Here is a 15,988-nt window from a genome sequence, read left to right on the forward strand (position 1 = left end):
ATTCCACAAATAGCACATTATTTTTCATTTTCAGTTACACTCTATGCTTTGCCTTGTGCAAAATTTCAGTTACCAAAAAAGTCCATTTTCACACATACTTTCATCCTACCCTAAAGCTGATTCTCTGTTCCCAAACTAACATGTTATTATTTAGGGAGGTTATTCTGCTAGATATTAATAACAGTTTTTTTGGATCTTACATGTGAAAATATATACATATATATTGGGTGTGTATATGTATATTTGCATATTATTCTATGCCTTGCTTCCTGTGCTTAATAATTTGTCTGTGAAATTTTTCCTTGTCAATACATATAGATCTATTTAAGTCTTTGTAAAGGATTAATTATTTTCCATGGCCACCTTATTTTGTGAATATCTTCAGATCTTTCAATCTCCATGATTATATATCTATAGACAGAATCATATTTTTCTAAAAATAGTTTATTCGCCTTGTTAATTGATTTATAATTGATCGATATTGTTTTTTATTTAAAAAATAAGTAGCTAATATTGATGGTCTAATTTTTGTCAAATATAGCCAGTCCCTATAATTATATAATTAAAATTCAGATTTAGATTTTAAAAAGAACCAAATCGAATTAAAAAAAATTTTAAGAACTTATAGTAGTTCGTATTCTCAATCACTTGATCTGAAATGTTATTGCTTAGGAGATTACTTGGGAAAATAGTGGATCCTTCGGAAAGTGTTTATAGAGGACACAGACAACAGGGCATCATTTCTGCCAGACTGTATTTGCAGCTATAAATAGATGAGTTTTAAACCCACTGAGTGTATTTTTGCTAACAGACCTCACATTTCTTCTCATTTTAACATTAATCTAGATGTATAGTTTTAAACCACCCAATTCGCACAGCACCAACAAACTCTGGCCCTGATCCTTGTGAGACTTCTTCCATTCAATTATTATGTATATTTAGTTACTTTTTCCCATAATACTTTAAAATCTTTGCTCTGTTGATGTTTGTTGAATGAACATTTATATCCCTTATGAAATAAAAAGCAACTAGGAAAACTATAATTCTCGCCCTTTCCTTTGCTTCCTCCCTCACCACCATTCCCACATCCACACTGTTCTTCCTTCAGAATGAAACAAAACTTGATCTGCACAGAAATGCAAGCCTCAACCTCCCAACTCAGTTTTATTTTCATTCTTACTCACCACTTTCACAAATTGGTAGCGGTGTCGGCCCCCACTTTTTATTTGCTTGGCACCAAACGGACTTGTTTCCTTTCATGGTGAAGTTGGTATTACAGGTAAATGTCACAAAATCACCATGTCTGTATGGTGGTCCAGACGATTTAATTTTGCGTCCCCCTGGTACTTTGGGCTCAGAGCAAGAAGACTTTCTGTTGTAATATTCACATATAGGAGCGGCTTTATCCCAGATTCCTTTCACTTGGTCTTTACTTATACAAAGAAGAGTTTTTTCTCCGATGAGGCGGAAGACAATTGGACAATTGTACCGTACCAAAGTATTAAGAGGTACGGGGCCAGAAGTATAACTACTCTGGCCATTTCTGATAGGAGGAGGAGGGTCACAAAAAATCTCTAAAAAATAGAAAAGGAAATAAGTGGTGATATTGGTCATGACAATGAAAAGATTCAAATTTAGATTAAAGGCCCAAATATAGGTCATGCCATTTTTTTTCAGAAACAGTCTTAGAAATTTGTATAATTTACTTCTTACTCATAGTCCCTGCTTATTCCCAGGCTCCTAAATACTTACCTTTCTCTTGATCCTCAGCAAACAAAATCAACATAGGATTTATAACACCATCTTGACCAAACAGTGACAATGAAACAGTTTATTAAATATTTCTGAGTCCAATAAATTTTAATGACAAAACAAAAGGCAAGTAGCACCTGAAAATAATTGTTAATGACATGCTAATCACATAAGGGGAGGCACCGTGGACTAATGAAATTAATTCTCACTGTCATTCAATAGCCGTGTGACCTTAGGCAAGTTTTACTCTCTCTAAGCCTCAGTTTCCTAGCCTATAATATAAATCAAACTACTTCATAAGGTTGTAATGAAAATCCAGTGAGAGAAAAGTACCTGAAAGAGGCAAGTGCAATATCTGGAACACATAAAATTTTTGATGCCTGTTTCAAACACACAACTAGGGCTACAAGTGAAAGAACATTCTGTCCTGCTAAAGATACTGCAGCCTCACTACAGTCATTTGTCATCCTTTGATTCTGGACCCCTTTGAAAAAAGCACAGGAAATAATCAGAGGTTCATAATAATGACTTCACGCCCTTTATTTAATTGTCTCGATGGGCATGAAGGATATTGTTTATAGCTGGTAGATGCACAACTTTCCTGAATGAGTCTCAGAAAAAGAGAAAATTGGCAACCTTCAGAATATCTGGTTGATTTACCCTTAGCTCCAAGAGTTGCTTATCAATGGCAGATTTGGCATAAGAAGATATTTTCAAACCTTTTCGGCACATCAGTGCTACTCAGTTTCAGTAGGGGTAACTTTTGAGAGTCTTTATCTTAATATAGATAGAATATTCAATATAATATGTAGTCAACTGAATAAAATTAGTTTTGGTCTACATTCTAGAATAGACACAGAAGAGTGGCATATATGTGTTCAAAGTAGACATAGAATAAGATGTTATAAATGAAAAATGGAGGAGAACACACCGAAAATCAAGAGGCAAGATCCATACTTAATTATTTTTGCTTTCTACTCACGTTCACAGACAGGAAACTTATTACTCCAGAATACTCTCATTCCTTCTGAGACACACTGACTAGAAGATTTGCCATTTAACCGGTACCTTAAACAACAAGGGATAGCAAATCATCACCAGAACAAACCAATTCTCAGGTGCATGGAATTAATCACTTCTCTCAAGTATGTGGTATTAATGGGATCTATTTTTTAAGCATTTCTGATTTACGAAAAATGTCCAAGATTGTGAATTAGCTCAGATATGTGATGACTCCATACCAGGTCAAAACACAGAAAAAAAAAATCCTATGATCATATTCTTTTAAAAAATTCTTCCTTTTCTCTTTGGCAACCAAATATCAAGATCCTCTTGATCATTTAGAAGGGAAAAAACTCAGTTCCTAGTGAAGAAAATATCAAAGACTTTGTTCCCTAAGCTCACCACAAAGAACCCTTTTTACTAAGCCCCCATCATCTATTCATTCTCCATAACAGAAGCCTTAACTTTCTGACCCCAAATTTTGCTTTTTCAAATAATGAAAAGGACAATTCCCAGCTTTTGCTGGCCATGCACAATACATACACTTGGAAAAAAGCAATAGGATTTGCTGAGTAACAGAATTCTTGGTCATAAAGGTAAAAGGAGAGAAAAAAAATCAGAGAGAGAAAAAAATTAACTATCTTTAGAGATCACATTTTGCAATATTTAGCTATGAATCAGAGGTCTCAGTTCAAGCCCCGTACCCTCACACTCACCCCTCATCACAAACAAAGGAAACCTTTGCCCCTAGTTGAAGATTAGAAGGAGCCACCACATGGCCATTGAGAAGTTGCCTTGGAATGGCATCGCATGATTTCACTAGGAAAAAAGAGGCAAAGCTGGCACATGAAGAGTCAGAAAACAGTAGAGTTTCCTTAAGATGGAATATAGCTTTAGGCACCTTCACATTTCGGGGCTGAATGGCTCCAGGTTCCCAAGGATGTACACTGCATAGGGTTAGGTCCAATGAGAGTGTAGCCAGACTCACAGCTGTAGGACACTTCCTGTCCAATCAGAAAGAATTCCTTATCCATTTTGTTATAATTACCATGGTTGATTTGTGGAGGTGGTAGGCACCCTGAGAAAAGAACAGGACCAAAGGCCTTTTATTTCTGAAGTAAGAAGTTTCTTCATTACAACCTAAGCCAACCTGGAGTTGGCAGGGGTGGAATAAACGTGGTCATGTCATTTCGCCTGTCTAAAGCAGAGAGGTTTTTGGGAGGTGGAGTGGGGCAAACATGCATTACTGTTTTTAGACTCAGTGAACCATGCAACTATCTGCTTTCCCTACCTTGATCTCTGCCAGAAAACACTACACCCACTCACCATTTTCCATCCCATTTAATGAAATGATCTCAGATATTCTCTCAATAATATTGTCGCCAAGGGAACTGAGCTTTTGTAATATACTTTCACCACTAAAATCTACCTCATTTTTCCTGCTCCTCAAACCAGGTTAATGAAGATATCGAGCCTTGTGGGAGGGGCTCCCAATGTTGTCAGGTTTTTGTAAGTCAGACATTTCTCAATAAGAGCAGGGGAGAAAGGTAGACTTGGTGAAGAGACTCAATCTTAATTCTAGCTTTATTCCATAAAGGCTACACTTTTCAATATGAGAATGCAAAATAGCCAATAGGATTGAGCATTTATTTTATCTTCATTTAAATAAAATTTAATCAGGTGTATGTTTTAAAAAATCTCTAATCATTGGCTCTGGAACTATGTACCTTTTTTTTTTTTTTTGAAGAGCCTTCTAATGTCTCTAAAATATGGTAAATTTTTTACCTCTTCAACATTTAGATTTTATTTTGTTTTCAAATTTACTTTCAAATCCTTTAACTAGTATCCCCAACTACATATACTATCTTTCTCCTCCTCTTTGCCTAGCTACCATGTATCTATTCCTCCAAAAGTATAATTTTATTTCTAGATCCCCAAATTTCCAGTCCAACTCACCCTTGAAGCACCTTGGCAGTGGAGGATTCCATTTATTGTTTGATTGGCACCATACTATGTTGCTTCCTTTCATGATAAAGCCAGGCTTACACTTAAACATCACAGTATCATTTAAGAAAAATAAATGTCTAAATCCAGATTCCATAATTCCATTTTCAACTTTTGGAACTGGGCATTTGACTAAATTAATACACTGAGGGGGAGGGCTGCTCCAGATGCCGACTTGATTGTCTTTGCTGGTGCAATATATTGACTTCTCACCCACGAGGTCAAACAGCTTTTTCCCATTCTGTCCAACATGGCACCGATAAGTCACCACCATTCCATAGGTAAACTCACTACTGCTGCTGTAAAAGTCCCCATTGGAGATGGCTGGGGGTGATTCGCAAGGAATAGCTTTTGGGGGGTTAAGTGGGAAAAGAGAGAAGACATTTCAATGTTATACTTTCTGGGAATTTTGTCTTGAGTCTTGCAAATCAAGCTCCAATTTAGCCTACAATTAACCCATATTGTTGAAATTGTGTATCCTTATCTCAAAGATGGTCCTAAATAGGAAGTAGCAAGGTCAGCAGGTATATGGAACTGCTCTGATGAAAACTCAAAAACTATGATCTGGTTCCCATCCCCAGTGTATAGATAAATTATGGTAGGAGGCACCTAAGGTGGCCTACATTTTGCATGGAATAAAGTGGGCAGTACGTGATCTCATGGCATATATTAGTTTTAAGTATTTATTCACTATGAAATAACTTATCATCAAAGGAGAGTAGTCAAAGGAGAGTTTGGTGGGATTGGAGTCAGTGGAAGAAGATAAACCATAGCCCTATGACCAGAACTTCCCAAACTAAGTGTAACCCTCTTGGGTACTCATCTAATATCCCTCTTGGGATATTAAATGCCCAATATCCCTCTAGAAGGGGATAAGAAGAATTACATAGGGTGCAATAAAGGCATGATTTTACTCACATTCACAAAAAGGCATGTCCTTATCCCAGATTACAATATTGTCTGAGACAATGCATGTAGCAGATGAGTCACCAATAAGTCGATATCTAAAGACAAAGAGATGAGGAATCATCTCCTATCTAGATGGACATTTTAGGAATTCTTAGTTCTCTGTCCACTGAAAAAATGGCAAAGAATGGAATATCACGTGTGATAGGTAGTGGTGATAGACTAAGGACTCATACAAAAGATTCAACAATCGAAACCCAAATAAAATTTGACCTCCTGGTGGATATCATTGGAGATTTAAAACTGGAAGAAGAGTAGCCCAAGCTTCTTTCTCTTCTAGGGATCCTCTCTAGTGGGTAATCTCTTGAGCAGATCAGGACGGTTCCCTTTTGCTTATCTATTTTTAAGAATAGGTGGCAATTACTCAGATGTCTTTTGGGAGACTGATGGTTCCTGGTTGAAGCTACTGTTTTAATACCCATATACTGGAAATGTCTCCTGTCAACTCACCCTTTATCACAAGAATATGTAATTGTTGCCCCAAACACGATACCCATGGGTGTGTGGACAGAGCCATAAAGGAGTTCTCTAGGGCTCACACATGCTTTACCTACAAGGAAAAACAAAACAAAACAGGATTTGGGCCTGGGATTTGAAGTTCCTTTTGTGTTTTAGATCAAATCCCAACCTGACTGAACTTGCTGACTAGCCCATTTATGTTTATTAAAGAAATTTTTTTTTTTTTGACATTTACAAAAATTCTATTTTCTAAAGGATCAGTTAACTCCAGAACAGTATTTGTTTAAGGCACATTCTCTATATTTCTGAGTGCATATGCAAAAATTACCTGTGGTCAATCATAATTTATAATCTGTATTTCCCCTTTTTATATTTTGTCAGTTGGTAGCATCATCTATCAAGTTCTGTAGCTTGAAAAAAAACCTTACACTCATCATTTTCTTTCTGTAACTCATTCTTTATCCCCTTCTTTCATTCAATCAGTCACCAAATTTTAGTGACTAATTCCAGAAATCCCTGTCCAAACCAGGTATTTTACCACTGCTGTAATCTCTCATTAGATCAGTGAGTAATAAAATTCATCTTTCTAACTTTGGTCTCCACTGGCCCAGTATATCTATGCACATCTACCACTGCACACATTATTTTTCATAGGCATAAATGTGGTCATGCCACTCCCTACAATTAAAAACTTACAATGGCTTATCATTGTTTATTGGGGAAAAATATATATGTGGCCCGTCACAATTAAGCTCCTAACCACTTAATCGACTTTTATTCCTCAGCGTGCACCTTATCTTCCAACCATATTGAATTATTCTAATTTCAAAAGACATCATTTTCATTCATACTTCTATACTTTGGAATATGTTGTTTCCTCTGCCTGTAATGCTTAGGTTTCCTTAATTCTCCTAGGTAGCATTTATTATTTACTTCTCTATGATCTCATAGAACTTGATCTCTATGAATAAATGAAATTATATTATAGTACAGTATTTGTTTAAAAGTCAGTCTTTACAATTAATATAGGAGTTTCTCAAAGGAAGGGACTAGCAGATTTTTAATCTCCCCAGCCCCATCAGCTAGCCTAAAGCTTCATACCTAATAGTTACTCAAAAATATCTCTTGAATTAAAAGGGGTAAGAATAAAGTGAAACTAATATTCCTTGTACACTAACTTTTAACCTCACTCTAGCACAATACAGAGCATAGAGCAAGTTCATGGAGATTATAGGTAAACAGAGTTAACTACCTGTGATGATTTAACCTCAATACTCAACACCCTTAAGAGTAAAAGAAAACAGAGAACCCAGGAGCCCCCTTAGTTTGAGATTTGCTAGTCTTTTATCTTAAAAAATAATAGGTTTGCCTATAGAGATACACTAATAGATTCAAAGATGCCTCTATTACAGATTACTCACGTTTACAGTATTCCTGAGCATCTGACCACTTGGAGGTCTCTAGGCAGTTGATAAAAAACGACCTCTTGATATACCCAGGAAGGCATTCATATTCCCAAGATGTCCCAACAGCAAACTCAGACTTATCACTCTGAATTTTAGGTTTAGCAAAAGGATAACTTGGCAGGAACTTACACTGACCTAGAGACAAAGACCATAGGAATATCAAAAGTAAGAGAGGCTAAAACTTCTACTCTGCCAATTACTCTGGCAACTTTGACCTTTAAGAAGTAAGCCTAAAATGGGCAATATTTTCTGGGACAAAGAACATATATCTTGCACTATAGCTGCATATACAGAAAAATAAGCCCAGAAATTCAGACGTTTTAGGACAGACATCAGAGGAAGACCTAGAAAAAGTTATTTTTCATAAAATTCCATAAAGACCCTAGAGTTGTTCCATTTTCTTACACTCATAAATAAAAACTAAAACCTTATAATAAAAACTTTTCTGGATGGCACAGGAAACTAAAGTACATCAGAAATCTTATAAGTTCAGCACACGTATGATTTTCTACAATTACTTTAATGTATTAACATCACTCTCTTAATCATTAAAGGTTTAGGCTCTAGCAATAAGAAAATGTTTTTTTTATTATTCTTCATTATTATGTTCAATTAACATAGTAAAATAATATGCCCCCCAAAGAGAGCTTGGTAAATACTTTCTGATGGGTACTAGATAAGAGGAATTAGTCATTTAAAGAGAGCTCCCTGTGATTAAAAATAATTTTAAAAAGATAATAATAATAATAATAATAATAATAATAATAATAGTAATAATAAAACAAATCTTATCCCAAGAGATGGGTAAGAAACTATATCACCCACACACTTGATAATATACTTGAAAAAGCCATTTTTCTAGGTACGAAAGAGAGCTCAAATTTTAATGGCAGTTTATTTGAATATTGAATTTATAAATCTCTTACCTTTTCAAACAAGTCTAAAACAGGTACAGGTGAATGTCAAAGAACACACATGGACTAACTGATATAGGCAAACACAGAGCTTCCAAGGTTGTAGCCAGACCCAGCCTTTCTGTAGCCCAACACTTCTGTTGGAGAAGTTGTATAGAGTGGATCAAAGAAAAGCCATCACTTTTGGGACCCAGATCTCATTGTAGGTCTCCTATTTCTTTCCTCTACTCCTTCGGTTCCCTCCATTAACACCTACAAATGTCTCCAAATGCATGCCTATGCAAAACAGCAAAACTGTACAGGGAAAGTCAGGGTTTGACCTCAGCGAAGGCCAATTCACAACCTTGACATTACTTGTGCCAATTCATCTTAAGCAAGTGGTTTAACCAGCAATTCTCCAATGTGAATAAAGACAATACCAAATAATTCTCCAGAAGCTAAAAAACCAATTTAAGTCCACAAGATTTAATAAGGAGCAGTGATGTGGACCAGGATGGAACTGAGATCTTGAAGCAGCAAAAGCAGAATGGTACTTTAGAACACGACCTTCTAAAGTGATAGGAAGTAAGAATAATACTTTCTGGATGAGAAATAATGGAAATTTGAATTCGCAGTAAGGAGACTTGGGAACTCTCTTTCCTTTAAAGGACACTATCTCTCATTAGTATTGAATTTGCCAAAATCCCAGGTCACAGGACAGAATTTCCAACAATCATGTTCTCTTCCATCTCAGAAAATGGAAAAGTTCATGAATCATGAAGTAATATGAAATTTCTTAAGGGTTATTGCACCCTCTTCACATGTTTCTAAAATCAGAAATAAAAACGAGAGTAGATAATGACTGAGTTTAAAATAGAAGATAGCAAGATATTCACATATACATCCCTCATACCATGTTAAAAATTAACTAGGCAAAGCAATTTCTAGAGAACAGGAATACATTTAGCTCTTTCGTTTAGCTTTACCTGGATTGGCTTAGAAATTCATTTGAAATGAATGAAAAAGAAATATAAAGAAGAATAAAACTGAAAGGTCAGGAAGCAGGTAGAAGGAGAAATTATTATTGAGAATGAGATTATAATCAAATGCCTTAACACTGGATTTCCTGGCTATTTAATCATTTTTTTCCCCTCTTTAATTCTCCCACCCCCACTTCCACCCCTGACCCATGGATGTTGCCATTTCTCCTTAAAAACTGGATCTCTGAAGGCGGGGCATCCCCTCCCACACGCTTGCTGCTTGCAGCAGGGGCCTGGTGCACCCGGGGCCTGGTGCACCCAGGGTATGGTCCATGGCTCCACCTGGGGCGCAAACCCAGGACCTTCTGCGTGCAAAGCAGACATGCTAACCACTACACTATGGAACCACCCTTATTTAATCATTTTTGAATGACAGTTATGCATATTCACCAAGGTATTGTCTTAAGCACAGGAGATGCATCAGTAAACATTAGAGACAAGGTTCTTACGCTCATGAAATTTATATTTCAATAGAGGGAGACAGATCATAAATAAATATCAATCAATCAATAAATGGTATGTTAAAAAAATAAACAGTGATGTGTCTAAATGTAATACGCCAGAAGGAGGAGAGGATAGGATGGCATACCACTTCAGTTATGATAGTTAAGGAAGCCTATAAAGAGGAGCCATTGAGTTGTGACTGAAGGATAAGAAAGAGCCAGCCAGGCAAAGTACTGGATAAAAGCAATTTAGGCAGAGGCCTAACAACAGGATGGATTTGCTATGCTTTAGGGACAAACAGAAGGCAAGTGTGGCTGGAATGCAGGGATCAAAACAATGTCATGAGATCAAGTTAGGCAGCTCAGCAAGAGGCATCCTAGGGCTTCTTAGTAAGGTGTCTGCATATTATCCTGAGTGGAAGTCATTGGAAAGTTTAAACAGGAGAGTCACATGCCCGATTTACTTTTCAGAAAGAACAGTCTAGCAATTAGGTGGAGAGTGGACTGGATTTTTATTTTCGTCAGCAGGGAGTGCAGTCTGGAGGCTATTGTACTTGTTCGGGGAAAAATAAAAAATGAGGCTTGGACCACAGGGAGACAGTGAGAAGTGGATGATTTTGGAATGTATTTTAAAAGTGGAATTGTCAAGCATTTTTGCTATATTGGATGTGGGGCTAAGAAAATAGGAGGATTCAGTAATAACATCTAGGCTTTTGACTTGAGCTACTTGGTTGATGGTAACATCATGTACTAAGATGGGAAAGGAACAGTTTTTGTATCTTGTTTTTTGGGAAGGGTGTGTGTGGGGGTGGAGGGGTAGGATGTTGTAGGAACAGAATTGGTTCCATTTTACACTTGGTATATTTGACGTACTTACTGGGCCTCCAGATGGGAATGCCAGGTAGGCAGCTGGATGTCTAAATTTGCCACTCAGGGGATAGGTCAGGATTACAGATAATAAATACGAGTCATTAACATATATACATGAATTAAAGCTATGAGACTGGATGAGGTCTCTTAGGAAGAAGGTATTGAAACAAACAGAAGAGGTCTAGTGTTGAGTTCCAAAACCCTCTAATATTTAGAGCTAGGGCAAAAAGGACTAAGAGTGAACAGAGAAGGACAGAAAAAGAGTGGAGTGTCCTGTCTTGGAAAATAAGAATAAAACTGTTTCAAGAGGGTGGAAGTATTTAACTTTTGCTGAAAGACTGAGAAAGATAAGAACATAAAAATGACCATTAGATTTGCCAGGTTGAAAGTCAGCTATGAGGATGGTGGAGAAAGAAGCCTGTCAGAAGTGGGTTAAGGAGATAAAGAAATGTGAACAAGAAGTCAATGGGAAGTTTCACTGAGAAGGATGAGAAGAAGGGCAGAAAAATGCAGTTCCTTTGGGTTGTGAGAAGTCCCCTTTCCTGAATAAAGGATGTCTGGGGCTTATTTAACGGCTGGTGGGGATGATCCATCAAGAGATTTAAATGCAAGGATGCAAGGCAGGGGATATCTGCAAGTAAAGTCTTTGCAAAGGCATAAGGAGATGGAATGTGATCATGAATATAGGAAGAGGAGTTGACTTGTCAGCAGAAAGGGCACATTTTCCATTGTTACAATAGGAAAAGAACATTCTTATTGAACTAGTTACATGCTAGTGCTAGGATTCATTAGGCAATAAGATAGATAAAAGTCTTGTTCCCCTGGAACTTTTATATTCCAGTGAGGACACAAACACAAGTAAATAAACAAACAAGAAGGTTTCATATGAGGATAGGTGCTCTTTGGAAAATAGAACATGGTTATGGGATAGAGAGTGACTCTGGGTACAACTGCTTCAGATAAAACCATGGTGGAGCTGAGATCTGTCCCAGAAAGAGACAGGCAAGGGATGATCTATAGGAAGAAAATTTCAACAGAGGGAACACCGAGTGCAAAGGCTAACCAAATGTGAGTGTGTTCAATGGAAAGAAAGCGGTTGTGGCTGGAGCAGAGGGAATGAGCGGGGAGGACAGAAAATTTCAGAGAGAGGCAGAGGCCTGTCATCAAGGATAAAGGGTACTGATTTCGTTCTAATGTGATAGGAAGCCCTTGGTAGGTTTTAAGCAGGAGAGAAAGGATCTGATTTTGGGTGGAGGTAGATGATTAGAAAACCAGGAGATTCCTATTTGATGATTTTGGCAACAGTGAAATTTAAGAGTTGAATCAGTTTATACAAATAGACAAAAGGAAAAATGGGGAAATACTCTAAGTTGGAAATCTGCTTCCTATATGACTGTGCTCCCAGCAGTTTGAACTGTACACACTTGCTTTAGAATTTTCCAGAGTGCTTTTTAAACCTCAGCTTTCTGGGCCACAGCCCAAACCTGTGAATCTCTGGAGGATGAGGTGGAACCCAGTAACCTATGTTAAAAAAACAGGTGCCTCAAGAATTTCTTTAGCAAATTCATGGGCAGGAACTGGCCAAGAGCCAAGAAACAGTCTAGGGAGGGTACACAGTAGGAGCAAAATACAGGATGGGGCATAGGCAAATTATGAGCTAAGAACCATGGGGTGACAGTCAGGGAAGATGGCAAACAGTACAGCCGTGATGGGAAGCAATGGGGAATCTGGAGGGGCATGCTTATGTGAGATCCTATTACAAAGGGCTGGAAGACATTTGATTTATTTTTTGATCCCACAGACAGTAGGAAACCCTTTTAGATTTTTGAGCAAGGGAGTAGAATGAAAAAAGTATATAGTTATCAAATTTTGGTTTTCACTATTGTAAAGGGTAAAGACTGGTACCAGAATGACCCGTAAGAGAGGAGGTTGTTACCCAGGTAATCATAATGCTTAGGTTTAAAATTTGGTGCAAGAATGATAATACAAGCAGCAGAAGCACATTAGTTCTAACAGCTGGCAAACAGGTAGACCTAGTCTTTCATGTGTTAGTAGTAAAGTGACCTAGAGGGTGGTCCTTTTCTGGTACTTGGAGGGGGTGCTCTGGCATACTTGGAGGGGTTCATGAATTGGCAGGGCTGGTGAAGAATTTGATTTTCAGTCGATAATAGCCTCTCTGAAAATTTAGAAATAGGGATGCAAGGCACCGTGGAACTGCACCCTGCAGAGGTGTTAGAGAAAGTTATGAATGTGCATTTGTTCAAAGGGAGTTAATATAGAGGCATGTGAGACAGATGAAGGTAATCGTTTGGGGAAATGCTCAACTGAAATATTCAAATATTCAGTTAGAGAAAGTTGTGAATGTGCATTTGTTCAAAGGGAGTTAATATGTAGGCGTGAGAGAGATGAAGATAATGGTTTGGGGAAATATTCAATTAAGACTCAGGAGAAAGTTAAAGTCAGGAAGCAGACAAAATAAGTTGTAATAGAACCAATGTATGCAGTTTCTCTTAGCCAGCTGGAGAGGTTAATCTTAAATGCTGGCTCCATAAAAACAGGTCCATGCAGTAGTATTATTGATATGCAGTAGTAACAACTAACATCTAACTCTCGTTTGACAATTTCATCTGCTATTCAGGACAGCTCAGTACGTGGTAAGGCAGTTTATCGCTAGCTTCATTTCACAGATGAAGAAACTGAGGATTAGGGAGCTAAATGACTTGCCAAAAGTCACCCAGTTATTGAGGTCTGCATACAGTAAACTTCTTAATAAACGAAGAATTCACTGTACCCTGAAGGTAATTAGAAAGTTAGATCTATCTTATTGCAAGAGACTCTAATCTTAACGAACTGTAATATTTCTTTAAAATTACCCCAATCAGGAGGGGGGGGAAGATTATAATAAATGTCAAATGAGACCTTCTGGAGCCCTCATCATTACAGAAGGTAAATAACGCAAAGACAACTGTAGTTTTAATGCACGTCTCAACTTTTCTTAATTACTCCAGGAGTTTATCGTTTAAGATCTCTTTAACAACATCACATCAAGTCAACTATATACATCAAAAAATATATATACACATATACATATATACATACATATATACATATATACATATATGTGTATACACACATAGATACACACATACAAATATATAAATATATATCTTATATACATATATAAATACATATATACATATTCATTACACACACACACACACACACACACACACACACACACACGTACATACATAAATGAACCATGCCTGGGAACCAGACATTATTCTTACTCAGGGAAGGAAGAAGGAGGATCTGCTGCTTTTACTGGGCAGGAGCGAGTTCAGAGGTTGCAGAAACTCCCATGCCTAGAGGAGCGTGCTGCGGTCTTTGCGCCAATCAAGGGTAGTTTTTGTTTACGTGGCCACCGTATCTATAGCAGACCTCCGGAGGGCGAGAGCGAGGAGCACCTGCTGAGACTCGGGGGCTGGGAACCCGGAGAGGACAGACAAGCACTCCACCTGCCACACGAGGTAGATCATACAGTGCCCCTCTGTGATGCAGCCTCTAGTTCTGGTAGTTCCAGCCCGGGGAGGCGCAAGTGAGGACATTAAGAACCAAGAAATCGCGGGAGTCCCCCCAAACGAGCGAGTGGCAGGCAAGCATCCGACACTGTCCCCGCCTTCTCGCTTTAAACTCTGCTTTGCATCGGGGCACGGAGGCCATCCCTGCCCCAGACGTATCCCTACCTTTGCGCTCCGCCTCAACGAGGACCCCTGGCGTGACGAGAGCCAAGGAAATCCAGAGCAGGCCCGCGGAGCCCATGCCACGGCGGCAGCCCCAACGGCGAGATGCGTTTCGAGACCCTCGAGCCTCCGGCAGCTCCGGAAGAACAAGACTGGAGCAGGAGGCAGCTGCAAGCAAGGGAAGGTGGGCCCTTAAATAGTGTCTGGCACCACGTGCTAGCTTTGTGCGCACACCTGCAGACTGTCTGGGGGCGGGTCGCTCGTCCGGGTGAGGGTGGCCTAGGCAGCGAAGGGCGGGGGAGCAGAGAAACTCGCCCAGTCGTCGTTGGCTCAAACTCTAGCCCTCCGTGCAGTGGTTTTTCCAGCATTTTGACTGTGCAGCAAACTCAGTGAGTCCATATTTGCCTCTCTGGAGAACTGAAACAAAAATTTCACAAAATAGTAACCACCCTTACTAATTTACAATGATCTAACTATCCTTCCCATCCATTTCCTTCTCCTTTTCTAGTCTTTTTAAAAATTCTGGCTTGGAATCACTAAATTCATTTTAACCCTCAGCTTGAAGAAACAGTTTAATGATTCAGTTTACCTAGAAACAGTTTACCTAGGAAACTTAGGAACAGCAGCAACTTCTACTATGTTCTGTTTATTTTGAAATAATTCCTACAGAAAAGTGGTAAGAATAATACAAAAAATATATATATGCATATATATATATATATATATCCCAAATGTTAACATTTCACTGTTTTATCATTCTCTGTCACTCACTTTGGATGACTAGATAGCTAGATAGATACAGATAGTTATATATGTACGTATATATTTACATATATAATTATGTAATTATATAATTTTTACTTTGGAACTGTTTGAGATTAGTTACAGGCATGACACTTCTCTACATACTACAGTGTGTATTTCCTAAAAATAAGAACATTCTCTTCCGTAACTACAGTGAAATGAGCAAAAACATGAAATTAATATAAATATAATACTATTATCTAAGCGACAGACTCTATTCAAATTTCTCCATTCATCTCAATAATCTCAATTATAGCAAATACACATACACTCACACACACACACACACACACACACACACACACACATTTTTCTTCCTAGTCCAAATCATTCTAAGGATCACACATTGCATTTGATTATGTCTTCTTTTCTCATTTCCAATCTGAAAAAGAGCCTTTGGGCTTTTTTTTTTTTCCCACTTCTTTTTCATGACCTTGATATATTCGAAGAGTATATAGTAATTATTTTGGTAGAATGACTTTGAAATTAGTTATCTATTACATAGTAATGAATTATTCTAAACTTATTGATTTAAAATAAGAATAA

The 15,988-nt window shown here is 37.9% G+C and overlaps 1 protein-coding gene across 3 annotated transcripts in view; it reads right to left on the reverse strand.

Annotated features, from left to right (window-relative positions):
- The window catches only part of LOC120589495 (complement receptor type 2-like), a 124,281-nt gene extending 109,463 nt beyond the window's left edge, over window positions 1-14,818 (reverse strand). For 2 of the 3 annotated variants that reach the window (XM_039847008.1, XM_039847007.1), the window contains exons 1-9: window positions 14,642-14,817; window positions 7,605-7,784; window positions 6,175-6,274; window positions 5,677-5,762; window positions 4,711-5,106; window positions 3,656-3,832; window positions 3,471-3,573; window positions 2,735-2,820; window positions 1,185-1,574 (exon numbers count right to left, since the gene is read on the reverse strand). In XM_039847008.1, the coding sequence (XP_039702942.1) occupies window positions 1,185-1,574; window positions 2,735-2,820; window positions 3,471-3,573; window positions 3,656-3,832; window positions 4,711-5,106; window positions 5,677-5,762; window positions 6,175-6,274; window positions 7,605-7,784; window positions 14,642-14,717 (1,594 nt within the window). In that variant the 5' untranslated portion in view covers window positions 14,718-14,817. Of the gene's footprint in view, window positions 1-1,184; window positions 1,575-2,734; window positions 2,821-3,470; window positions 3,574-3,655; window positions 3,833-4,710; window positions 5,107-5,676; window positions 5,763-6,174; window positions 6,275-7,604; window positions 7,785-14,641 lie in introns of all 3 variants that reach the window. The other variant, XM_039847009.1, reaches the window with a different exon arrangement.
- Between the last annotated feature and the right edge of the window lie 1,170 nt (window positions 14,819-15,988).

The sequence above is a fragment of the Pteropus medius genome, unplaced genomic scaffold, assembly GCF_902729225.1.
Source record: "Pteropus medius unplaced genomic scaffold, Ma_sr-lr_union100, whole genome shotgun sequence".
NCBI lineage: Eukaryota > Metazoa > Chordata > Mammalia > Chiroptera > Pteropodidae > Pteropus > Pteropus medius.